The following is a 27,497-nucleotide window of genomic DNA, read 5'->3' as shown; positions in this document are numbered from 1 at the left end:
TCAGGTGACTTGGCAGGACATTTCCATTTGAATCCAAATAATCTAAGAAACATAGAACACAATGAAGACTTAAAAAAATATGTATTTTTATTATGGCATTACCCCGAAAAGATAACTCATAGAATCAAGTATGCATATGTCCACACAGGAAGTACTTCAAATTAGGGAAAGATAGATACAAGTAAGAGCTTCTAGTTATGATAACTTTGGTACAAAATCATGGCACAGACATGCATGCTTTGTAATACTTCCAGAATTTTAATTCTAGAGCTGGAGAAAGCATTTCTCTTTCAGCAGGAAATTCTGGTAGTCCTCAAAGTATCTTTTTTTAAAGGCAAGTAAAACGGATTATTGAAATATTGCGTATGAATTTATCAAAAACATTTGCACATTGCCTAAGTAGAATGTTTTACTATATTCTTAATTGCTTTAACTTTCCTACGCTGCTAGTTTCACTGAAATCAATACACCTTCATATTTCATTTCCAAAAAGAAGTCACATCTTCTGAAAGAAATGTTTCCTTTTCCTAAATGCTTCTATGGAACAATACTCTTCTCCAGATGCATTAATCATAGAAATGGGACTCATTTAATTGTAGCTACTTAGACATTACATAACACTGTTTAGTATCCTTACAGATGTAATCAGAAATTGCCTGGTTAATTATCCACTTACCAGAAATCATAATCTTTTGTCAAAAGTTAAAATTATTCTTACTAAAATATCAGCAATCAGAAGTGACCAAACAGCAGTTTTATCTCACTGAAAAAAAGATCTTGCTCTGCAGCTCTTGCTCAGCCTGTGTCAGGGTTGACTGCAAGGCAGAGGAGGCTTCACGCCTGGAATTTTTTAGAAAGTGACGGCTCCAGGCTGAGGGCTCTATCTCCTCAGCTCTGCTGGGTTTACCTGACCATGGGTCGGGGTGTTGGGACTCTGGTATCAGTAAGTACATGGTCCAGAAGAAGCTCTAGTCAGAGAGGATAAGGGAAGTCTAAACACCAGAGAAGCCTGTAGACATGCAGCTTAACAGTCAACCTGTGCGTAGTGAAATATACTGACATTTCTCAAACAAGTCCTAAGAATATTCATGTTCGGTAAAAATCTCTAATATTTCACCACTTTTATAAGTTTTATGTGCTTCTGTGTTCTTCAAACACTTCTAGCTAGATCAGTTTTACCATGAGGGTGGTGAAACACTGGAATGGGTTGCCCAGGGAGGTAGTGGAGGCCCCATCTCTGGAAACCTTCAAGGCCGGGTTGGATGGGGCTCTGAACAACCAACCTGGTCTAGTTGAAGATATCCCTGATTATTGCAGGGGGGTTGGACTAGATGGGCTTCAAAGGTTCCTTCCAACCCAAACCATTCTATGATTCTATGATTCCATGACTCTAATATTTTTTTCAGTGTGAAAACTTGATAGAAATTAATTATATTAATTTTCCACAATTCTTCTATATTACCCTGAAGAGAGATTGCATAATTTGCAGTTGCATTGTAAATACACATTACTTTCCTATTCATATTCATTAATAAATTCTATTCCTCCTCATTTTTATTTGCTTGGAGGTGGAGGCTATTTGAATAGCAAATCACAGATATTGATTAAGTAGTAGAAGAGGAAACCATCATGTATTACAAGTTTATCCTTTTATCAGTGATTTGACTGCAGTGTACTTCAGAAGGAAGTTCCCAATAAGGCCAGCATCAAATATTTAAAATAACCCAGTGTCTTGGAAGAGCACTGGTGTATTGGTATACTCAAATGTTAGGATAAATTGGTAACAATTTAGGAAAAGAGAACAAGAGAGAACAGACTATCTCTTGCTCGAGACCTTTAAATCAAGATGGTAAGTGGGGGAGATCCCACTATATATGTTCTGAAAGTCTTTAAATTAATGAAGGATTCATTTGGAACATTTTATAAGTGGTGTTCTATAAAAAATTCAACTTTGAAGCAAATAGAATATGATCTTTTTTTTGTTTGGATTCAGAAAACACACAGTTGGTTTTTTTAAGTTTGGCCACATCAGCATGATTTGAGAAGTCTTACGTTCCTGCGGAACTAATGGGTTCAGCATCAGCGTATAGCATATTTTTTTAAAGTTTAGGTTCTGAAACAATTGGTCCAGGATGCATTTCCTATAATTGACGAAAAGCATTTTCCAAAGGTTGCATCAAGAAATTTACAAAAATATGTAGGTTCTGCCTGCCTAAACAGGCTTCTGCTAAAATTCTCTTAAAATAATTCTTCAAAGATTTCTGTGTGTTAGCATACTGCAGAACACACAAAGTCATTAAATCATTGTCTATCACATGAATTCATTAATTCGCTTCCTTCAGTGATGTAAACATATTAATTAGGAGAAAGCCCACACCAGGAGATGAACCCCTGATCTATATGCAAAGTCTAATAATCGTTGTACCACAGTGATTAGAATGATGATGGGGATACTGTGAAGAATTCATTTGCAGCAACTAAGCCAACAACTTTGCATTTGTTTTGAAAAACAATTATAGAGCTTAATTGGGAGCCGTGTAATGATGACAGCAGTTATTTCAGTGATTGATTCCAAAATTAAAGAGAACTGGCAAACTAAATACCCCAGTATCCTATATTAGAAAATTGAAAGGTTTAGACAGCATGTACCATATGTAAATCCTGAAATATGGCAAAATCCTAACACTACTATAGACTACTGCTTCACAGAAAAGGCTCTTGGGTAGGCACCAGCTAGGATTTTTCTCATCTTGAGGAAAAAAAAAAGCCAAAAACCCACAAAACAATAGCAAAAACCTAGACCAACTGGAGGAAAACATAAGAAAGAAGTAGAGTAGAGGTTACAAAGGGTCAAAAATAAGCTGTAATTGATAGGAAGAATTGCTCATAGCCCACTGTTGTCTCTAAATTTCTTAATGTAGATCCATTCATGAAAGAGGAGGCAGTGATTGACAGATCCAGATAAATTATTTGATGTTACTAGAATTGGTTCATAGTATTCAATTGATTTCTTATTTTAATCAGTCACTACTCATCTTTAAAAACAAGTGCCCATTTAAAAGGTCAGGATCCTTGCTTCCCTTGCACATATTTGTGAAGATTTCCCATGGAGCACAGAATTGCAATCCACAGCACATTTTGAAAATCTTCTTCCTAAAGAACAACTACCCGTGCAGTCTGATTGTGTAGCGAAAGCTCTGTGGGTGTTAGAAGTAAAGCACTGGGCTGTATCTCCAGGTCAGATTTTCCAGAAATATAGTTATGGTGCAAGCTTGCTCCACCTTGTTAACTGTGGAAACTACCATCACTGTCAGTAAGTTCACCTCTGCAAATAACAACAAATAGAAAATTTTTATGCCGTGATCCTTCAGATAATTAACAAGGAGACAGTTGCCCTTGTTTCAAGCACTGTCATAAAGCCTTCTTCAAACTCAAAGTGAGCCATTAGCAACTCTTGAGTGGTCTTCACATCCTATGGAGGGGCAGGCATCTTGCCTACATAGGTCAGCAGAAATGATGCAGGCTAAAGAGATGGTCACAGTATAAAATCAGGACAACAAAATTTGTGGTTGTGTAGTTTTCGGATTGCTGCCAGCCTGAGGGTGGTGTAAACAAGCCCAAAGCTTGCAGATGTCAGTTACTGGGGTCCTTTATTCTTGCTTTGGGCCTCATGTGGACAATGAAAATTCAACCCTTACATGTTTAACAGTAAAGCCACTGAATTTCCCGTCTTCAAACAGACAATACTTATTTTCCTTGAAATATAAATTTTAATTTGACGTTTGTAAATAGCTGTGTAATGTTGCAGACACAATCCATTTTCCACTTAGTGGACTAACAAGGACAAGTCATCTTATAAAACAGCATCAGTCTCAAACTTGCTATATAAAACCTTCCCTCTCTGCTTTCTTCTGTTCTCTGAAGTGTAATCCTTCCTGATTTATATTTCCAAATCATTTTTCTAACCAAATTTATGACATCATTTGCAAGGACTGTAAAGCATATTCAGGTGCCACTTATATTATAAAAAATGAGGTAGCTGAAGTCAGGGTGTATACCATACTCCCAATTGGATGGATAACTTAGTTTGTGTGAATAAGTTATAATTACTTTTTGTACACATTTGGATGGATGCTGGTGACTAGCATAAAAGCAGCAAAGATTTTTCAAAGAACAGAATTACTGATATCATTAAGATTGATATAAGAAGCAGTCTTGTGTGAGAAATGATACATTTTTGTGATATTTAACTACATTTTTGTCATTACAGGTATGCTACGGCACACTGTTTAAGAAAAATATGAATAGGCTCTGTAAAGTATAAGCATAATTTGATTTTTTTCCCCTCAAAGGTGGAAGCAAAATGGCACAGATATTGATCTTACCATGAGTTATCACTACAGGTTGGTTGGAGGCAGCTTGGCAATCAATAACCCACATAAAAAACAGGATATTGGAACATACCAGTGTTTGGCCACAAATTCATTTGGAACAATTATGAGCAGGAAGGCAAAGCTTCAATTTGCATGTAAGTTGGGAAGATCATATTTATTAGAGCATTATTTTCCAATTAATTCTGCACATTAACTGTAATTTATTGGATAATTAAAGTATCATCGATGATTCTGTTCAAAAGGTTTGGCTTACTTCAGCAGTGCTTACTCTTAAAAAAAATTGTTCCTAGTAAGTAATAATAACAAAAACCGACATCTGATGGCTGCCAGCCCTCAGGAACAAGAATAACTTGTAGAAAATTGAAAGGTCAAGAAAGATAAGTGCAATTATTTTAACTTAATAAAGGTGTTTTGGCTTTTTAAGACAGTGCTTTCTTTGCTATATTGCAGATAGTTACAACTGGGGGGGGGGGATGTTGCAAAAAGTTAGGTTTTCTATTTTCTATAGTGTAATGACATCTAACTGAATCATAAAAACATTGCACCCCTAATTGCCACACTGACATTTTGTTACATTATCAGAGTAAGAAAGGCTTTTTCCTTACGGAGTGTGCAAAATGCTAAGCAGCGCTCTGAAATGTTTCCTATTTCAGCTCGAATGAGCAGAGCACATGCGCTGCCTTGAGATGATTTTTAATTTATTTTAGGCTTGCTCCTCATTTCACTTCTTCACAACTTCACGATCTTTTCCACAAGGTTTATCTGTAGTGACTGAGTTCTGTTAATGCCCTGGGGGGAACAACAACAACAACAACAAAACCCCCAGATATTACCTCCGTTCCTTTTTCTGCAGCATAAAGGTCTGAGCTGTCTGCCGCTGGGAGAAAGCAATTGTTTTCAAACCTCATTAATAAAACATATGTCTAAAGCCAACCTTGTGTCGCTATTTCAGACACCAGCAAATGTATTAATTATTTATCTTGTTCCATTTCTCATAGCAAATCTCATGTCGCAGGGGTTATACAAAGGAGACATTAGAGGTCGTGATGGTTCACAGACTCTCTTTTAGGAGAGCTGATCAAATGGTATATCACTAGTATCTCATTTAATAATGTTTTACCCTGAATTTCTCAAAGAGATTTTAATTCCCAAGAGCTGATCAAATGGAAACACAAATTTTGATTCATTGCTTTCCCACTTTTTCAGAAACATCTTTGCAAGCCAGCCTTCCTGTATAGGAAATTATTTCAAGACCTCGAGACAAAAATTGTTTAGTGACAGAATAAATCCCATTTTAGAGAGAAGCAAGAGTAGATGGCCTCCTCAAATTTGTCTGTGGGATCTGTAATCCCCAAGAGACCACGGTAGGCCGGCAGTGGAGCTGGAAAAAGACCTAAAGCAAAGGAATATCCCCAAATAAAGTCACGAAGAAAGTATAAAAAAAATGGGGGGGGGGGGGGGGAAAGGAGAAACAGGAATAACTGTGAAAGCAAGAAGGCTCAGGTGATTGTTCAGCATATCATACTAGGCAATGATTTCATCTTTTTCTGCAGAATTCTACCTCTTACACAAATTCTTGGAAGCACTTTGGTTTTCCAGTCATGGCTCCGCCAGCACATATGGAACGACACTGGCTTGGTGCACCAGTTCTTAGAATAACAAGCAGCTCTTCCAGCCAGTGCTCCTTCGAATAGTATTTAATTTCATTTCCTTCCTATGGTTTTCTATGTTTACTTTTACCTATTGCCATTTCATAACCATGAGGAGGACCAAAGCTAGCTCTGGAAAGTTGTCTTGTTTTAACGCTTTGCAAGGAGAAGGGTTTGGAGAAAGCTGAAAAACTGAAAGAAGGGTAAGAAAGCTTATGGGGAAAGCCTCACTCGTAACACGAGAAAGCAGAAGGGTCCTTTCTTAGGACGCTGGTCCATGTTTGTCCCTACGTTCATGAAAGCATCCCTGCTAGTCTTCAACGATTGAAAGATGCTGCTTGCCACAGAAGTGTCTCATCTTCAAGCTCTTGTAGCAAAAAGTGATCCTTTGGAAGTTTTCCCTAGTAGAAAAGACAAATTGTACATCACAATGCATAGTTTTCTTTATGACACTGGGTTTACTAAGGATCTAAAGCGGGGTGCACACTTGGAGCAGAGAGTGAAGTGGCTCCGCAGAGCCCTCTCACCATTGCCCCGCTGCTGGTGCAGCTGCAGGCGTGGGTTCTGCGCTCAGACATGCAAACCTGAAAGAAGTCACCTGTGATTTCTGGCCTGTGTGCAGTAAAGCACATCCCGGTGCGATGCAGCTGGTGCCACTTTGCAGCTAGTGGACCTGTTTGCCAGAAAATGGACTTTGTCAATGGCATTAAGTATTTTCAGCTGTTAAGAACCAGGTCTTTAATACTCCATGCTGGTGAAACATTCCCTCTGAAGCGCTTAACTCACTAATAGCTCAAAGTCTCATGCCAATATATGACCATCAAACTAGGCTTAATATCAAGCGGTTCCTTTACTTAGGCTTCATACCCCCACCAAGATACTTCCCAAATTTACAGAGAGGAGCAGGTCACAACAAAGTCAGGTCTCATTTGTCCACAGCAGCAGACAAACCCACAGCTACTGCCCTGCTTGAATCCTCCAGTTCTTAACAGCAGCCATATAATGGTAGATACATCCCATATTCAACAAGCACACTACTTTTTCATTAGCAGTGACAGACATTTACATCCTTTCCCATATAAAAGAGAGAAGACAGACAAATTGAAGCTTGTCATTTATAGTGGCAAACACAAACATACAGAAAAATGCTTCAATTTAGTGGCATCACTGTGAAACTATGAGTTTTAACTTGTCTTCGAATAGAAAAAAAGCACAGTACATGGAAAAAGTTATAATGACCTGACGAGAATGCGGAACAAATTACCTTGAAATAGTTATTTCACAGTTAACATTTTCTTATTTCTTCTTTTATTGTTGTCATCCAATTTACTTCTTTGTTCCAACCAATACTTCAGGCTATATCTTAAAATCCAGGCAGACATGTTGATATTATGACACTTTCATTCAATACCTAACATAATGGGACTCTTCCCTGAATTGAACTGCCTGGCAGATTATTGCAGCCACCATACTAAATAGCTGAATCAAGCCTATTATCCAAGTAACAGGGTTTATGCGTATTTGTCTTTTTACTACAGAGTAACTAACTCTGAGTTTGAGTTTGAAATAATGATACCCCTGGAAACCTATTGTACATTTCAACTTAATATGTGAAAAATACTTTTTACTCTATTTGAGATAGTGAGCTGAGTAGCAAAATAAATGCGGTCTGAGATTAGAAATATGTCTTCAGATTCAGCTGGAGTTTCATGCTTATCCTCTATTAAAACCAGAGCTGTCAAATGAAAGCTGCGGGAGGAATATTGTGCAGAAGGAAGTGGCATAGATTATTAAAGCTACAAGCTGAAAATGAGAGACAGCATCAGTGAGAGAGCAGAGCAAGAGCACATAAATGCATTAGGGGGATACAGAAGATGGCAGTCCTATGTTATTCGTACTTCCTGGGAAAGGTTTGTTTTGTCATTGATAAAGTTGAAAGCTCCCTGCAAATCCTGTGTATCTCTCGCTACCCAGCAAGCAGTACATTTTGAAGCGCTAATGTGTGTTTTGCAAGAGCTGGAGCTGTTGATCTGGATCTTCAGCCTGGTTAAAAAGCACCGGTGTCAGATCCCAGCTGGTGTAGCCAGAGCCTGCTGCGGGCGCAGGGGTCCTCATGCAGGCTGAGGTTTGAACTTTGCTCCCAGGTCACAACCTGCCACCCACATGACGTGTCCCCCCTGCTCTAAGTTTAGTATTGACATCCAACGCAAGGCCACCAAGAACGCTTCAGCTCTATGTAAAGGGAATGTCAAAGACAGCTCTGTGGGGAGCTTATCTTCATGAGCTAAGAGAGAGAGTCAGCTTGAAGAATGACTCGGGGACATGGAAGGTTTTCCTTCAGGTTTTACCCAACTTGGTTTCCAAACCAAAATGAAGATTCTTGTGCCCAAGCTTCCCAGATGTCACCAGTTTGCTTCTCCTGCCTGCACACCGGAGCAGACACCTCTGAAGAAGGAGCTGCCCCAGCTCTGACACCAGCAGAGTCACCTCCCATGGCCACTGCAGAGACTGACCAGGCACAAACACAGCAGTGAGCGCTTCCGAGCCAGAGCCGGTGGGATCACAGTCACGTTCAAAGCTCACCAGAGAAGAACGCACCCAGATTTAAAGAAGTGTTTTGATCAGTAAAGCCGGAGTTTCTCCTATTCTGTGGTGCCAAGACGCATTCACATGCATATCAATGAGCTGTTTTGCAAAAATCTATTTTTATTAATGAAGAGCATCTAAATTACATTTCATGCCTGTAAAAAAGACAAGCAAAAAACCTGTTATCGAGAACTGCTTAAATACGTCTTCAACCAGAACTCTATCCCAAGGCACACAGGGATTTGTTTTAATTATTTCATCAGTTTTAAGTAAAAGTAACTGTATGTAAACAACTGGTCTTGAGGGAAATCCCCACGACTAGCTGCAGTAAAACAGTCTATCCAGACCTGTTACTAATTCTTTTAGTCCTCATACATGTCTATAACAGAGACATTAACAGATACGTAGGAGAAACTGAAAGTGCAATTAAATGAAGTAGAAAAAAAAGTACTCCACGATGAAAAAGAATCAAGTGTGAAGCTAACTATTCAGGGCACAAACCCAGAAAATTCAGTACTAATTGCAAACATCTAGTTGCCTAGGGATCTTAAATTAGAGTCTCAGCCAAATTGTTCCACCACTGCTGACAGACAGTCATGATGATTGCAGCTTTCTCAGACCTCAGGCCCCCATTATTAATCATGAATTCTGAGAAACAATGACAACAATTTAAATTCATGAGTAGGATTAGTCCTGAGCCAGACAGGAGGGCACACAGTGGAGACATTAGACCAAGTATTTAAAAGTTTGCTTAAGTACTACAGACCAAGCAAGTATTTTTCCCTCGCATTTTTGGGCTCAACCATCTTCTCACGTTTGTCAAAGGGGTGCTCAGGAGTCCTGCTTGGTGCTTATTCTCAATAGCATTTTTCTAAACACACACATCCTCCCTCCTCTTGGCCAGTGACAACGTGCTCATAGTAGCGTGGATGAGAGCGATAGTGCTGGAGCACTTGGAATAAAATCTGCGGCTCCCAAGTGCTCTCACGTGCTTTTTGTCAGATAGACAGAAGATGACACAGTTTTGCTGAAATAACTAATTAAAGAGGCAGTAATTCCTCCTGGACAGATTTTTTCCATTCTGAAAGATAAAATAATAGTCCATCATTAGCATTTAACTGTTTCAGGGGAAATATATTAAAGACAATAAAGTCCATTTTGTCTTTACTAGCTCGTGACAGTCTGAGCATTCGCAAACCCTATTAAAGTGACTGACTCTGAGAAGCTCAACTAGCATGAAAGCCCACTTTTCATCTGATTACTTCATCATGTTATTTACTTTTGACTGCACACAAGTTACCAAACATCACAAAGCAATACAACATGCCTGAAAATGTCATAACCCTTTTTAGTTGTTAGATATGCTTTGAAAGAGAAAATGGAAAAATCTATATGCTTAGATCAGATAGTCTGAATGCAAAGTCAGGACATGCATGAATTTTAGTGTAAATGGCACATACACTTCTGGATTGGTTGTATTGTTGTACTCTCTACGTCCAGAATTCCCTCTGTAACAGTGGTATTTGATTAAAAGGTGTGTTAGATGTTGTAACAACTACCTGGAGTAAGGCTCTCTGGCTCCTTAAACTGATTGTTAATTCATCACTGCGTGCAAGGGCTGGCATACTGATCAGGCTGTCTGGCAGCTTATGTTGAAAGAAAGAACACTGCAGCTTCTTTCTTTTTCAAAAGGAGCTATATTCTTCTCAATTTAGCAATCAGTAGGCACTTAGGGATGGCCAACCGATAACTGAAGAGCAAATAGGAGGAAGGGCTCAGCTTTCCAGTGGCAGAAGCAGGTCACCATCACATATACATCCCCCAAAGTTTCACTTCATTTGCTACATCCTCTTGTCCTCTATAGGGACATTTCAGGTAAAGTCGTAGTCTTGCCTCTATTCACATCATTTTATAACCTCCAAATGCAAAGCAATGCATTAGGCCTACCTCCCTGTTCTGAAAGGGCTTCCTTATGTATAATGCAGAAACATATCTCAGCTTGCAGATATGTGGAGAATCAGATCTGAAATGGTGTCCTTTCCAGGCTCTGCACAGCCCTCCGGGTGATCCTGGTGACACCTCACAATCTGCATCTCGCCTTGAGCAGGTGAGAAAAAAATTGCAACCTGCAGTAGCAACTCTCCCTGCAGATGGATCCCGTCTGGAGGATGGAAATACAACTGTCATCTCTCCTTATGTCACTAGATAGGCTTACAGCTCAAAATTGCCTTTTGGACTTCTAACCACAGTTAAAGAATCCAATATAACTACAGCAGCAGCACCTACCTCTCCCTGTGTACGGGTAGGTGGAGTTCAAGCTTCTGAATAGAATGACTTACAGTAAATACACCAAGAATTCAGTTTATTACTTGGAAACAAAGCCCACATTTTGTCAAAACTCTGCCTGGAGTGAAAAGAAACTGAACTTTCATTTATCAACCCTGATTGCTATGGACACTTTGTGCCACTGCTCCAAAGCTCTGCAGCAGGTCCCCATGGTGGTAGTCTACGTCAAGGTCTTTGCTTAATGGATGGTCTCCAAGGACCAGAGCCAGCAGCCTCAGGCATATTTCCTTTTTCTACATTGCTTCCCAAAGCCTCCACACCAAATTAGGAAAAACATGGTAAGAACCTGATACGCGTTGCTATGAGGGGTCTGTACACTGCTCTAGCCACTCTAAAGTGGGGCTTTGTGTTTCCTTCAAGGCTACTTTGAGCAGAGTATTTGCAGGGAGGGGACTATAAGCGATACAGCTTATTTACTCAGAGACCAAAAATGCTGCAAGACCTCACTACATTCAGCTCTTATTTCTGTATCTCTGTTGAGTTTTCCAGCATTTATCTCTTTGCAGAAGTCTGTACACACACAGGCTCTCGCAGGCTTAAGCAAAAGCAGGAGCCATCAACCACCATTCAACAGCGATGAAGCGGGAAGCCTGGAAGGGTTTCACCTGCTTGACATGACAAGGCAGGGTGATAATAGCATTTCTGTTTTAAAGCTCAGATTCTACAAGAATAGTTTATGGAAATATCCAGGCTTTCCTGAAGACAGAAATAACAGCTTGAAACCTTAAAACCAGAAGATACGGCTACGTCTATATAATAAAGGGGTTCGGCTTTCTCCATCATTCCCTAAAGGTCTGAATCCACTCTGTGTTCTCAGAGCCCATCACATGTCCATTGACACCGAATGCAGTCATGACCTCCTCTCTCTTGTTAAATACGCCAACTGGAGCTGATGGTAGCAACATGCCCCTTGTGTTTAATGTCGTAGTAGATCAAGCAGCATCAGAAACGCAAGATGCATTTTTTTCTTCTCTCTCAAATGGTTTTTAACATCTCAGAGTATCTAACCACCGTGTTCAAGGCTATGCTGCATCAGAACACTTTGTTAAAGCTGTTTTATTCCATTACATTAGTTGCTTAAACTTTTGTTATGAGACTCACACTCCTCTTTTCAGGAATTCTTTATCTATGAGATGGAAACATACATTACAGAGATGTTATAAGGAGCATTACAGGTAGGGAGCTAGTCAGATAAAGTAGTAATAGGCAATGTATAAGTGTTTAAAGATTATCTTTTAGTTATATATTACTTACTATTCTGTAGTTCCTATGAAAGTGTTTATCCTAAATCAGCCCACTGCAAGTTGTATTGGAAAAGCAATATACGTGATTGAGATATGGTAGGTAACAAAGCATCTTCAAGTCCCAGAGCTGCTAGATTCTGATGGATAAAATTTAATATTTTTGAAGGATAAAACCAGTCTATATTAGTAGTCTGGGTGGTTTTCTTTTTATCTGCTCTACTTTCACTGCAGACAATATGACTTAGATTCCAAAAAACTATTGAATGAAATACCTATAGTGTTCACATAAGCTTCTTCATTCTTTGCTGTGACAAAAAATAAAAAGTTACAGGTGGAATTTTGCAAGGGGAAAAAAAAAAAAAGCTGAATTAAATTCTTTGGAATAAACGACTGGTTTTTTGGAATACAAATAATGAAATTAATTAATTATTTATTTTGAAGTAAATTTTGATTGTGTCTAACAAAGCTTTTAAGGTACAAGCTGAACTTCTCTGTTCCGTAGCTTATGTTCAAGAAGCAGGAACAGTCTCTGTCATTGGTACTTTCCACAATGCGAAGGAATAAGGCCACAAGCATAGCTTTTCTCAATAGGCAAACCACATCTGGTACAGAGAATGCAATGAGCTGTAAATCTTCATTTCTGAATGCTACCAAAAGAACAACTAATAATATATACCACACCTGAAATCCCACTTAGAAGATTCACATTCAGAAATCCTTTAATTCAATCCCTCAGGTAAATCTTGAAATTCGCATTGGAAGTAAGTCTTTGATGGCTATGCAGCTGGAAAGAGCAAGATAAAATGATGGTGTCTGAAGACAACCCCAAGTAATTCTTCCTGTGCTGGATCAAGATCTCTGAAGGGCTTGGCAGGAATCTGGGAAGGGCCAAAATATGCATGGAGATGCTGGTTAGACACTTTCATGAGAGCCCTCTCTTCCTTGATATTTCTTTATTGTAGGTATTATAAGCACGGATTATTATCTTGTTGGTAGAAGCATTATAAAAAGAAATGAATAGCCTGAAGTGGGACTGTGGGGTGTTTAACAGAAGGTACCCAGGAGGACCCTGGACACAGTACCCACAGAACCAGCGATATGGCTGCTCACTACCAGCAAGAAGGTCAAGGTCCAACGGAAGAGCTGAGTTCATGAACGATCTCCTCACATCTTGCAAAACCAAGTCTCTGTGGGAACACGGGCAAATGTAATTGAAAGAAGCCAATTTTGGGCAAGAGTGAATACCCCTGCCAAGAGGCAGTTTGACACAGGGGGCCAGGGCTGTCTCTGGTGTAAGTCAATGAAAGCAGTGCTGTTCTCACAGGAATAAATCTGGCCCATGAGATTTAAGACTGGAGAGAGAAATCTGTTTTTAAGAGCACTCCAATCTGGAGAAAACTCATGCAGACGGCAAAGTGACTCTGTGATGACAGATGACAAATGAACTCTGCCGTGACAAGTGAGAAAACTGTTCAGGAATATAAAATATTAAAAATATATTTCATATGTCCCCCTCCCTTTGAGAGGGTCAGGTCCTCGGATATGCCTCTGGCCTGCAGATGGGGTTGAGAGTAAGAGCCCTGAGGCTGCGTCAACACTTACTGCTCTGTGCAAGTCCTGTGTTCGGTTCAGAAGAGAGCTTTAATATTTTATGCCACTAAATCTGTAAGAGGTGAAAAAAATAACAAAACCCAGATGCAGACCAGCTCTACAGCTTCATGGCATATGTTTCTTGGCACTGGGCTTCTTGGTGCGTGAACAAAAAAAATCAAGTCAGCTAAAGATTTTTTTCCCACCTCACTCTCCCTGTTTAATTTAATTGTGACCTTCCATTTTTTCCTCTAGAGAAGCTTGATATTACTTTGTAAAGGGCATTTTCAGTCTTTAATTGAAAAAGACAATCAGGCTGTGGCAGAAATTATTGTTCCCCACCTTGAAAATTAGTGCCTGGATTGGCTATTCATACCATTTAAGCTGAATTGAAGACCTGGGGCCTGTGTGCATCCTAATATGTAAATTACAGTTCCTCTCCCTGTAGAAGCTCCAAAGTAATTTAACTAAATAAAGGAGCACTGATGAAGGTCCTTGGTTGATTATGCAGCTTTGGAGAAGGACCAGACCCTGAAATTGTGGTTTTCCCCTCTCGGTTTGGCAAACTCTCCATCGGGGTAGAGAGGAGCAGGGCTTCGGGGCGAGAGTGGCAGAGGGGCTCTCCTGGTGGCCGCCTTCTGGGGGAAGGAGCAGGCAACTTTCTCTTTTAACAGTCGGATGCCGTGTTGACTTCAGGTGAAAAACTAGAAGAGAGGATTACTGTTGATTTTTAACCTGTTCTGGTGAAAAGAGATACTCAGGTGTTGCTCCGGCTCATCCTGGTTGAAGCAGCTTCAAGTCCTACAGACCCTGTGGTGGTACAACACTGACAAAGCAGAGGGTCACTTCTGCTTCAAACTGGGAAGAACTTCTCAGTAGGTGTTTAGTGGAAAATGCAAGTATGTGAAAATCAGGAAATGGGAAATGCTAAGCAGCTTTCAGACACTTTAATTAGAGATAACACCGCTCTTAATCTCAGAATTGAATTCATAGAAAATCAATTAGAACATTTTTAAAAATTGAGATTAGATGGTAAAGGGAAAAGATTAATGTATTGACAGTATTATCAAGACAAAGGAATTGTCAGAGGGTTTGTTTAGCAAGTTTACTCCAGTTCCGAAAGCTGAAAAAAAGAGTTTACTTCCTAGTGAAAGAGGTAGGAAATAAGCTATTCTTTTGGGAGATATTTGGAGAAAGAGAGATATTTCCATAACACACCCTCTCGGTAATAATGCTGCTAGAGCTTGGTACTGGTCTCCTACAAGGTGATTCAGTACAACAAGACTGAGGAGAAGAAAGAGACATGGCTAGATGCACAGGAGGTCTTCTGGAGTGGTCTGAACAGATGATCACAACCTTTTGGCAGCAGGCACACTCTGTACCTAAAAGTGGCTTCGCCCAGCAAAAGTTTGAGACTTCCTGTATGTGATAAAAGTAAAAAAGAAACCCAGAATCTGGCCAAGTACGGGACCTCTCAGGATTTGAGATATTTTAAAAGGTCCAGTAAGTTCCAGTTTTTCTCTTTGCGTCTATAACAGACCTGATTCCTCTGAATCAGGCACTGAATTCAGACCCACGCTTACCAATGGGCCCCCTAATTCATTAGAGTCGCAGGGAAGTGAAGGTAACTAATTGTCAGCTCATAACACCACAGGTGTTAGGAATGTTTATAGCAAATCATAACAACGAGCTTCTTTTAAAAAGTGCTGAGGTGGAAATTTTTTTCCCCTTTTTCCCTGCAAGAAAATTTCTATTGTGATACATCACATCCAGTAACACCGATCCTATTGCAATATATCACAGCCATTAAGAGAAACAGAGGAAACTGGAACAGATGTGATATATCACAATTTGACACAGCCACACAGAAACATGAAAAATTCTATTGATTTGTCCTCAGGAGTATAGCTGATTTGTGAAGTGCTCTTACTGCTGATGCCTTAACATTCATTGCACATTTGAACAAAAAGTAATTACAACTATAACATTTGAGATTATGTAATGACAAAATATTTATGAAAAAAATCAAAAGTTCAAGAAAGCATGAAATTACATTAATTCATATGAACTATTCGTAACTATGCAAGGTGATAAATTGGACTTTCTATAATTGTCTGTAACAATTTCATATATTAAACTGTCCCAGTTTTCTTGTTTGCTATTCGGTAATACAGAGATGTCCTATGCCTTTCTTAAAATGCCCTCATTTGGAAGTGCTACCCCTATCCCAGAGCAGTTTTAGGAATCCAAACACATGACTGGGAGGTTGAAATGAATGCGTTGCTGCTTGTGATTAGGTTTTTGTTCCCATCAGAAATATTGAAGAAGTAATTCCCTAATCCCAGCAATACTGACCATGTCTTCACAGGTTCTCTTGTGCAAGTGAAATCTACCTTCTAACACTTTTCAGGCAATTTTATATTAAAAAGAAAAAAACCAGATGTGTGGGTAATAGTGGTGACGGCGGGGAAATCAGAAGTTATGTATTCACCATACAATCAACAATTATGTCATTGCTGAGCTTTAGAACACTAAAGAAAAAATACTGTGTGGCTGAACTTATTAACACAAGAACTTTAGGGGGAAATATTTGCGCATATCAGTTACAATTAGTTTCCATCTCCGTAGATCATCACTTCAGATAAATGCCTCACTCACCGCTGTGGGTTTCTTTGCCTGCTCTCAACGGCAGCTCTGTACTCAGTAAAGCTACGCCGTGGGTCATCCTCGTCCAAAATCGCTATTCTTCCCACCTTCTCTTCTTCTGGTAATTGAATATCTACACTGAACACTTGCTGGCCACATCCTTTGCTGTCATAAATCAGCATAACTTCCTTGACCCCAGTGAGGTACTATTGACTTACACCAGCTTAAAACAAAGCTTTGGCCCATTCCTTCTCCCGATTCTTCCCATCGTACCTGGTAAGGAGCTCAAAGGCTCTATCACCTAAAGTACTCCCACTTACGTCAGAAAAAGCCCTGTCATTCTCTAATTCAGTTTCCACAAAATGCCCTATGTTTTGCTGCTTCTGAGCACATACCTTTCTTGCTTAGCTCTGCAAATGTTCCCAGACAAAGCTGATGACTTCTTGCCACATGCAGCTGAGTCCATATATTTCCACTCTTCGCTGTGAAGAATCACATGTTCACCTGAGCATTTTGTTTAGCCTACATGACCTCATTATCACATTCCCTGATTAACTGTGCTATACCAATAGTAATCTGTCAACATGCACAGTGCTGGAAAAAAAGTTGGTTTTTTTGTTAAAACACAGCTGAGAGAGCAATGCAGTGTGAGGGAACTTGTTGTTCATAAAGTGAGATAAATACAGACAAAGAATGGGAGGAATTATGTAGGAACTAGGTGATAATTTATTTATAGATCTCTGCAGAAACACTGAAGTTAGCAAATATGCCATCTGTTAAATAGTCGTACTATTCCAAAGTGCATATTAGCAATCTAAATGTGTGCCAAACACCTGATCTTAGTCATCTTATTTGATACTCTTTTTGACAAGCAACATTATGCTTTATTAGTTTATGTCATGTTATGTTCTAAAGCTATGCTAGGTAACAGTGGGAGAGTGGAGTGGTTGTCCTTGGTGTAAATGCCCGCTCAGGGCAGAGAGAGTTGGTTTTGAGAAGCAGCCAGATTTTCAGAATAACAAGTGCAAAGTAGAATATACGCATTTATATTCATCTTCAGGTTATTCTATATATATATTTAGCACATTTTAAATTGCAATTAATCATTGAAAATACACAGAACCCGACAGGGGGAAAAATGGATGTGAAAGTCTTTTGGGCAAAAAGGCTACTTCCAGCAAAAAGAAACATGATTTCTGGTGGTCCACCTCTTTCCTCTGTTTATCACCCTGTACTACATAACAAAGTTTTATACTCATTATTGAATCCCATCTGAATGAGGTGTCATAATATTTCACAGGAGATGCTGCGTGCCTGGAGAAAGGGTCTAATAAAGATGACAACAGAAGTAAGACTGATTCCCCTAATGAGTTATTTTTTCTCCTTTTTCTTTGTTTTGCTCTTTCAAAGATACTTTTTTTTAATATGCAATGATTCTTTATTAGAGAGAAAGACATTGAATAAATTTATTTTGTACAATTATTTATCAAAATCAACTTCAGACAGAGAAAAAACATAATTTGTGTTTAGGCCTGCAAAATTACAGGGATTGGTGGCTGCTGAAAGATGCAGTGGGATGACCTCAGATTCAGGCATTGGAATGGACTGTCTAAAGAAAATGTCTGCCCTCAGAGGTCTTTAAAAATGGGTTAAATAAGTATCTGTTGGGAAGGACGTAGCATACTTGTACCCATTACGGGCTAGAGGAATACATTACATAACCATTTATGTGCCTTCATATCTACTTTTTCATACCTATGATTTGCTAGTAAGTGTAACGGAATGAAAATCTTCTCTCCAGCACCAGGAAGACCTGAGCTGCTCTGTAGAACTGAACCTTAAACCTGCACAAAAGAGCCTGGACTCTTGCATACAGATCCTGATATTCAGTTGAAGGTTGAAAAGTGTAGTTTAAAAAGGCAAAGTCAACTTCTTCCCCACATATAATCAAAAGTAGTCCTGCTAATTACAAAACAGTGGATCTCAGAACAGATCTAGTACTGCTGCTTTTTTGACTTTGAAATTGGGAATACTTATCATAATTTCAATGGAGAAGCACAGAGCGGTGATACAGTTTCTGAAATTAAGAGTAAATATCATACCATGACATATCATGTCGTAAAACTAAGAATTGCTACTAGCAACTTATTACTTTACAAAAGGTACTCCCACTTCAAAGCATTACATAGTTAATTCTGAATTGTTATGAAAACCTTTTGCTACAGCTGCACTGCTCTTCATTTTTTTTTCCTCCTTCCTCAGGTGTCTCATAACAAGTGAAAATTTGTTCTCAGCAAAAAAGTAGACCTATTTACCATAGCAGAAAGCTTTGGAAACCACTAGTTCTACTACGCATATTTTCCATACAGCCCAAGACTCTGGGTTTGTTTTTTTTTTTTTAAACTCCATTTCTATGTAGGAACTGAATAACCTGTGTTGCACTAGCAGCTCAAGGAAAGTGATGGAAGAATCCTGAAAGATCAGGATATTTTGCACTTTTCCAACCTTTTTTCTATTCAACATCATAAATAGGAAAATTCAAGGGTCTTTTTTTTCCATACAAAGCTGGCCCCTTCTCCCAGAGCACAGAAACCTTAGGGCAGCCAACCCAAGGAAATCCCTATCTAATGTCTTGACAGTTACCCCAGGGGCCACTTTTCCATACAAATATTTTGCGCTGGCCTTCTCAGAAAATACTTAACCCTCAGGAAACAAAAGAAAAAGGAGAAAGATGATACATTTTCTCAGAGTGAATTTTCAGAACCGGTAAATAAATAAATCCACATTCAGAGATTGGACCAGTAAATACCTTCTAAGTATGACTCCATACTCCGGTTGGTCATATCACATCCATCCACTGTTTTCTTTCCCAACTAGTGCTGCAGGATGGAATAAAACTAAGTAAATAGGTTTTTTTCCTTCTTTTTTAGCCTTTCTTATCTTTTTTTGTCCCTGTGGACTACCCAGACTGCAAGACAGAGATCTGGCCAGCAGGCAATTAAAAGAACATCAGCGTTTAAAACACTTTCCCAGTGTATTGACAGGTACCATCTATTGTGGCTATGACAGCACAAGAAGGTGCTACAGCTGCCTAATTCAATTCAGTCACCTCTGAGTAGACAAAGTCTTCATAGGAGACCAATACACAGGAGATGAAGAGGAGCAAAAGAAAAATTAACTGTGTAAAGTTCAACTAAGGGGGAGAAAATTGATATATTGACATATATAGCTGAGCCTGTACAGGCAGTAATCATTATTGCTTTGACTGACGAGAACTGTTTCTCTCTATTGAACTCTGGATCAGGTAGTAGTTCAGCTGATGAAAAATGGAACAATTTTCTGAGACAAGAATCTGCAGCAAGGTAAATAAAATAAGCTTAAGGCAAGCAGTATACAACACTATGTTATGAAGAGCTTTAAAAGGAAGCTAATATTATTATATTAAACATGTTTTGAATTTATTTTGAGCAATCATTTCCCAAAGTACTCTGACAAACGTAGTAAGTCTTCTCATTAGAAAGAGAACTGGATTAAAATGTAAATAATCATTTTTTAAAGTACATCTATTGCATCATGTTTTGTAACTGAATTATTTAAAGGGAATGAGACTGATAATACTTCCACATCTCAGTGAAATGCGAGAAAGCAGAAGAAATTGAGTGTGGTGTTCGATTCAGTAAAAAAATAAAGACTTATAGCCATAAAATTCACTTATGGGTGATAGGCATGGACATGTTTATACAGGAGATTTCACTGAAACATCACATGATTTCCCACTGAAAGTATCCTCTTTCTCCCCTTTAAAATCAGTGCTAAAGTCAGTTCAAGTCAATTAAAATGTATCCACTTACTGAAGCCAGCTTCAGTACAGCACAGACTCATTAAGAATACAACACACTTTTATCATTTTTTAAACACACACTCTGTGGGAGTCCTGATAATGTTTCATTATCACTTGTATATATAGAAAAGCACACCTGCTTTTTATTTCCATAAAAGAGGCAAAAAAAACAAAATGCTTTTTTTTCCTACTCATGTAGATCAAGAGTCCAGTAAGTTCCAAAAAACGGTGCTAGAAAGAGTCATGGAATAATATATTAGCTTTGTAATTAAGAATTGTAAATAATCTCACAGGGTTAAAGTGTGACTGCTTCACAAATAGGTATTCATGACTGCCAAAGGATTAGACACTACGTTGGATGAGCTATTTTTCCATGCAGTGTGGCAATTCACATACTGAAATTATAGTATGCTGTTGAATATGTTCTTGAGTTATGTAGTTGCATAGCTTGGGGTACAGTTAGGAATAAATCTGATAGATAACAACTGAGTCTTGTTTTCTCCTTCTCTCTCAAGATCTTGAAAATTTTGAAACGAAAACAAGAATTACAGTGTCAGTCAGAGAAGGACAAGGAGTGGTTCTGCTCTGTGGTCCTCCACCGCATCACGGAGGTATGACAAATAGCCCTACGTTGTGTGCAGCCTGAACATCAACTGCTATAGCTCAGTAGAAGTACCCTATACACTTCCCTGCTTGCTTAACACTGGAATTGATTTCTGCATGGAGCATAGGGGTCTACAAGAAATTTGGATTTCATTTCTTTTAAAGATACTGGGGTTTGCACTTCTTGTGCCTTTTAGTGCTTGCTACTTCAACACCGTAATTTGACTCTTGTATTTTACACATTACAGTTGCTATGAAAATTTGTCTTCTGCTCTTGCATACCTGATAATTATAAGTCATAGAAAAAAATCTAGATACAAAGGGACTTCTGGAGAGATAAACCCCCACACTGAAGGAGGTCTGATTAGATCAGGTTACTTGATAATATTCAGTGCTTCAGCTAAAGAATGAAAAGGAGTTCTCTTGGGAATTGATTTGACAGTCCCTTGTATCTGTTGCCATACCTGCTATTGCTTCTTAACCATAATGTTGTTTTTGAGGTCTTCCTTTCTGGACAAGGTAAAGTCTAGGTGACATGCAATGAACAAGTAATACATGTAGCATGATTCAGACTTTTCATCTAAGACAGCCCTTAAGTATGAGGCGCAATTTTCCTTTTCTCCCTTTTAATAGGTATAGTACCACCTCCAACATCAGCATTTACAGTGCAATACAAAGGCTTGAACATGCACATACCCTGGTGTTGTCAGTTTTTCTTAACACTTTTAGTATCCAGCAGAAGTGAGAAGCTCCTGACTGATCTTTCCAGATTTATTTTCCCCAGCATTGACTCTTGCAAATTCTGAGCTATATACATTCACAAATCTCCTCCAGGGGTATTAAAACCCAGATCAAAACTGCTTCTTATCTTTTGAAGTCTAGAGTAAGAACTATGATTTCTTAACATGACTAGCTGAAGACAATTGGAAATTTTACACTGGAAAAACAAATGCATATTAATAAAGGATGTATCAGTAACATAGTTACCAAATTGTCTTGTTCTGGACTGAAAGAATCAGCAGTTTTTAGATGACTCGCGTCCTGCTTTCCACAGGAGCGACCACACATCCACAGAAGCTGCAGTTGTCTGTGTGCTATCACCAACGTCCTGCTCTCAGCAATGCTTCCTCAATTCTTCTTAAACAGAGTTATAAGACAAATTCCCCTGAGAAGGTAAATAGTGATCTGTAAAGAGGATGCAGTATATCAAAGATGTAGAGAAACCCATCAATCAATTTAAAGCCCGCAAGTCTTGAACAGAGAGGAAATGTCAGTTCACTTAGTGTTTACAGCCATATGAAAGTATATAATCAAGTAGATGAAGTGAGACCCAATCCTTAAGGGCAGAAAAGGCTTGAAAGTTCCTGAAATGTATCAATGGGACAGACAGAAAGACAACACATCCATCCTCAAGTCAGTAAGCTATATATTTTCCTCTTGCTGTAGGGTAAAGTTATGATTTGACAAATAGGAACGAGAAGAAGAAAACATTCAGAACAAATAAATAGTTAACAAGTGAGTTCACCCCAGATTAATTGAACTGACAAAATGGTATCCATAAACAAAGCCTTTGTTTCTTAAGCTGGACATGTGAGCTGTTGACCAATAGGCCTGAAAAATACATTAACTGAAATAAGTCTCTAGAGAACAGAAACTGAGTTCTTTCATCATCCATAAACACTGTACTTATGATCCAAAATTATACGCCATAGGGTTGAAGTACATGGTAGGAACTAGTGTTAGTTGTATGCCATCTCAGGCTGCCTAGCACATTGTTTTTATTAATAGGAATTGTATATTCAGTTATTTTTTTAATTGAAACCCTTGCCTCTGACTCACAATACCTGCAATAGAAAGGACTACTAGCTTTACATACAGCTTCCATTACAAGTGTTGGGTACAGTACTTTGGATGTGACAGGAATTCATTAAATGTCAAGGAATTCTGAAGACATACCATAGCAACAGGAAAAGAGTTGACTTTCCAATAATGTTAACACGAGTAAGACAATACACGCCATACTGCGTGTCCAACACACTAAGGAACGAAATTGGTACTTCCTATCCAACTTAAGAGATGCAGCCTGTAACCAATGCAGACTTTTTGCTAGTATGAGTATTTAAAGGGAAACTGAGGTTAACCATTTGGATAGAAAATCCTGACCACATTCTTGGAAAGATGTTATCCATCTCACTGACAAAACACCAAAGGGAGCCTGAGCAGATGGATACAGCCCTCCAGGCACTCCTTCCTATAGCCCAGCTGCTCCTTTCCCCAGGGCAGGTCACTTGCCAGAGCTGCTCCGTACACCACATAGAGGGAAGACGAACACAGTTCTGATGGTTACTGTCTTTGTTTTCCTTCAACCTGAATGAAGACAGAAAACCTCTGCCCAGCTGTTGTCTGAAGCAGCTATCATTAATGTAGTTATTTTGGCATAGGATGCACTAGTGAAAGTCTCCTGCCTTTCTGCTAACCCAACAGGTCTATATCTGCTTCTAGCATTCCTAAAAGCAACAGAAGGGCAAGAACCTAAGAAAAAAAGGACTCTCTATTAATTAAAATTTCTTACCTTATACCACCAAGAAGTGGGATTAGACAGTAGAATGAGAGCTCCAGAAATATTGCTATTATGTCTGCTATCTAGAGAAGCATTTTATTACTCATGCTATCTCCCAGTACAGAGACTAACACATTGCCAAGCTTATCTAACCTATACCACAAACAGTCTGAAGTTAAACTTTCTGCCAGATCCACAGGAAATCAAGCTCTGCAGACATTAGGCCACTCAGCTGTTTATCATATGCTTTAAGTACTTTTCTACATTCAAAGAATACATAAAATATTTAATGTTTAATTGTAACCAAACTTAGTTTTCTGTTATAGTTGACAAAAACAGCTGTATTGCTCCTTTTTTGTATACATGCTTAACTGAGACTACACTTCTAACCTCTTTTTGCTCATACAAGAGAAAAGTTATTTCACTGTAGTAGGCAATATAAAATACATTAGACGCTTATGTGATAAAAGAGAAGAAAAAGATACAGAAATATTGATCCAACAGCTTATACATCAGCTTTAGACATTAACTCTCAGAGAACAAAAACCTTGCAGTTGTGTTAAAGCTACACCACACAACACTGAGACACAACTACACTAGCATAAACAAACATTAGTACTTAAATATTAAATACAAGAATGAAACACTCCCACTTTTTAAAAGCATAGCTTATACCTTAGATCAAATAAGACATTAAAAATTTGCTGTAGTTAATAAACAAGAAAAACAGAACCTGCAATCAGCTTTAGAACACAACAGCAAACTTCCCCCCCTCCACTACCCAGCCCAACCTAAACCCCTCATAACCTCACCCTGCCCCTCCCTGCCTATTTATGCCCCAGCCACTCTCCAGCTTCAGCTGTGGCTATTTCTGAGGCTCATTAACACACCTGATACAGTTCAGCCTGTGATTTCCTTCTGCTTCGTACCAAGGCTTTGGAGTGCAGAGGTAGGAAAGTAAGCTGTGTTTCTTAGAGGTGTGTCTTGTTTTAGCTTAAGTTCTTTAGGTTAGCTGTTTTTTCTTCTCTGTGTAATCAATATGTGGTAATATTTTGTTATCAGAAAATAGTGTTTTGTATAGGGTTAGGAAATAAACAAAAGAGTGTAGAGAGAAGGGAGTTGGAAGCAGCCTTCATTTCTATAGCTGTGTATGAGCTTGACCTGACTATGATTAAGAAGCTGCTGCTTAAATAGTAATGCTTGACACAAGACTGCAGGAAGAATTGCTATTTGTTTATTTTCTTAGAAGTGAAGTATGCCATAAGTCTTGTTTCCTTCAAGCTAGCTCCCTGCAGAGCTTTAAGGAAGCTGCTAATCTTGTTAGGAGCAGCAGGATCGCTCATGCGTTTGCGTTTACTTGTGCGCAAGAGCTGCCGGGGTTTGAAGTTGGGATGTTGAGTGATATTACTATACCAAGGCTACATTCAGATAAATAAAACATTCTTAAGGAAGTAGAAGTCCTGTGGACCTGCTTAGGGGGGGAATATGCCAAATCCTCAGCCAGCAGAAGTATGGGGAAGGAGGTGCCCTTGAAAGCAGGAGATGGGAAACTGGGTACATGGAGAGGAAGGGATGGGAGGAGCAGTTCTGCCTTAGGTACAAGGGCCTTTGTCTTCTGCCTCAGGTTGTTTCTGCATTTTATATTAAACAGTTACTTGATAAAATGCATAATCTTAAAGTGACGGTTTGGACTGTATCTCCCTTTATAAAGCCTAGTACCCTAGCCATGGGTTTAGAGTCTCTTTCTCACTGCTGCTTTTTCTCAGTGCTCCTATGAATCTTCATTCCTCTCCTGCCAGCTCTGAGCCTCTTCCCTGAGCCCAGCCTGCAGCTGTTCCCCTGCAGAACAATCTGGGACCATTTTCTTCTTGTTTGGTCCGTATCTAAAGCACCACTGAGTAAGGACTCAGCTGAAACTACTCCAGCTAGCTTCTTATCACACAGTGGCACTCTGATCAGCGAGCATTTCTCTGCAAGGGATCCCTTTCCCACCCTCTTGTCTCCCTTCTGCCCCACCACGTAGTTTTACCTCCTGTGTTTATTTTTCTGAGATCACACATTAACTATAGTTAAAAAGAGAAAACTGGACTAATTTGTCTTGTCTAGAAAAACCTCTATTACCTTACTTCAGGAATGTTAATTCATCTTCAACAGTGTGTGGAAAGTGGTTACTCCAGAGGGAAAGCTGCAGCCAAACAGGCCTATGCACAAAAGAAAAACGCCCAGAAAATTCTTTGACGCTGATAAAGGCTAAGACTTGTGTAAGGCCTTTTATGCTGAAGCTGTTTCTTAGTGGTCTCTCAAATTCAATAATTCTGAGACTGTCACAGGTATGTTGCAGTGTGATCCCAACTGCTGTCTGTTTCAGAAATCCTGTGAGTAAATGGAAAACAAAATAATAAAGCAAAAAATAATTGTAACTTTATTTGTTCTTCCATGAAATAGCTGGCAACAGCAATTCTCAAGTTCATTTTGGCTAGACTTCATTAGCAGGTTACTATCTCTTTATAATCTCTTTTCTGTGACTCTACTACCTGCTGTTCAGTGTTACCTTCACCAGACTCTTCCCAGCTGCTGATTTACTCATGCAAATGAATGTAACCCTAGAAGTCATAGTATGGGCCTTTTACTGCTTTCTTTTGCTAATTCAGTGAGTCTGCTCCACCTTGGATTTAGTCAAAGTGACCCAAATGGAAAAGTTTAAGTAACAGTAGCTTCCTTTTTAATGAAATGTTATATTTTCTAGACTATTCCATCTGTTGCTGTTGTCACTTCGCTTTTGCAGAAAAGATATTGTGTAAGAGAGTAGACTGCTGGTATTACGCCTTAGAAGAGATGAAACTTTGATCTCCAAAGTTTGGTTCCTTTCTCTTGAGATTTTGTCCAACTCCCATTGAAGTCAATTAAAATTAGGATTTCTATGGAGTTTAGTGGCGCTGTATTAGGCTCTAGGCAAGTATGGCCTGCGGATTGGTGATGATGAACCTGCAGTTAGAGGAGCGGTAGTGTTTATATCGCTCATACTGGAGGGAAAAAGGATTTAAATATGAAAAGGACAGGCCTTCATTTGTTCCCAGTTAATAGGAAAATTCATCAATAGGCCCTAAGGCAATGGTGGAGTGCAGTCAGGGAGAGAGTAACAGAAACTTCGGAAGAGAAAGTCATCTGGAACCCCCTGAGAACTGAAATCAGGACAGACAAGGACTGGCTCTCCTTTAATGATAAATTAATTCACAGATTGACCTCATGAAGAATGTCTGTGTAGCATAAAGTTGGTTTCAGTAGAGTTTTGTTAGAATTCGTATACTTTATCCTACACAGGATATTTAGTTGCATCACCAGGTCCTACAGCACGAATCTGTTTTTGATTGCATGCCAGAAGATGGCTTGGAGGTGCTTCATGGGCATCCATTGGGTGCGTTAGCAGGTACGGTGGTACCCGGTTAGAGTGAGTCAGGGCTTTCTTCAGCCCTGTAATTGCCAACACCAGAACTGGACTTTGGGAAGAGAACCTCCATACTCATTTTTCCTATTTATCTCACTTTTTAAACTACCTCCAGTTTGTTGTTAGATACATGAACCTTTCACAAAAGTCTATGCATCCAGCTGTTGCTGGTTCAACCTCAGAGCAGCTTTGTTGCACGTAAACCCATATGTGCCTTTGCATAGGTCTGTGTGAGGAGGAAAGCAAGGGTCCCAGCCATCACAAAAGGGACTTCAGGACACCAGCCCTCAGGTGGCCTTGTGAAATCTGAGGAGATTGCAGATCCAAGGTATTTCTTCCACAGAAATCCCAAGTTTAAAACATTGTTTAATTGAACATAGATTAAAGTATTTACCCTGCAAATCTTCAGCATTTTCTTAACAGTCCCTAACTTATAGTCTAGGGAACTTCAAAATATGAGTGGAAACCAGAGTTTTGCCCACACCAGTCACTTCGATCTGTTTGTCCAGCCAGAATATTGTCCTCAAACTTAGTGCCCGAGGCAGGAACATAGTCCATATATAGTATGTCTCTGGAAGACATAGTGGTTCAGG

General features: G+C 39.2%; 1 protein-coding gene across 2 annotated transcripts in view; it reads left to right on the top strand.

The window, feature by feature from the left end:
* LOC104331264 (contactin-6) overlaps window positions 1–27,497 on the top strand; it is a 150,850-nt gene that overhangs the window by 62,817 nt on the left and 60,536 nt on the right. The window contains exons 4-5 of one of the 2 annotated variants that reach the window (XM_075432529.1): window positions 4,404–4,528; window positions 20,812–20,907. In XM_075432529.1, coding sequence (XP_075288644.1) covers window positions 4,404–4,528; window positions 20,812–20,907 — 221 coding nt within the window. Of the gene's footprint in view, window positions 1–4,352; window positions 4,529–20,811; window positions 20,908–27,497 lie in introns of both variants that reach the window. The other variant, XM_009936553.2, reaches the window with a different exon arrangement.

This window comes from Opisthocomus hoazin, chromosome 11 (genome assembly GCF_030867145.1).
Source record: "Opisthocomus hoazin isolate bOpiHoa1 chromosome 11, bOpiHoa1.hap1, whole genome shotgun sequence".
NCBI lineage: Eukaryota > Metazoa > Chordata > Aves > Opisthocomiformes > Opisthocomidae > Opisthocomus > Opisthocomus hoazin.
The sequence above is the reverse complement of the archived record's forward strand: the minus strand, read 5'-3'. Positions and strand labels throughout refer to the sequence as shown.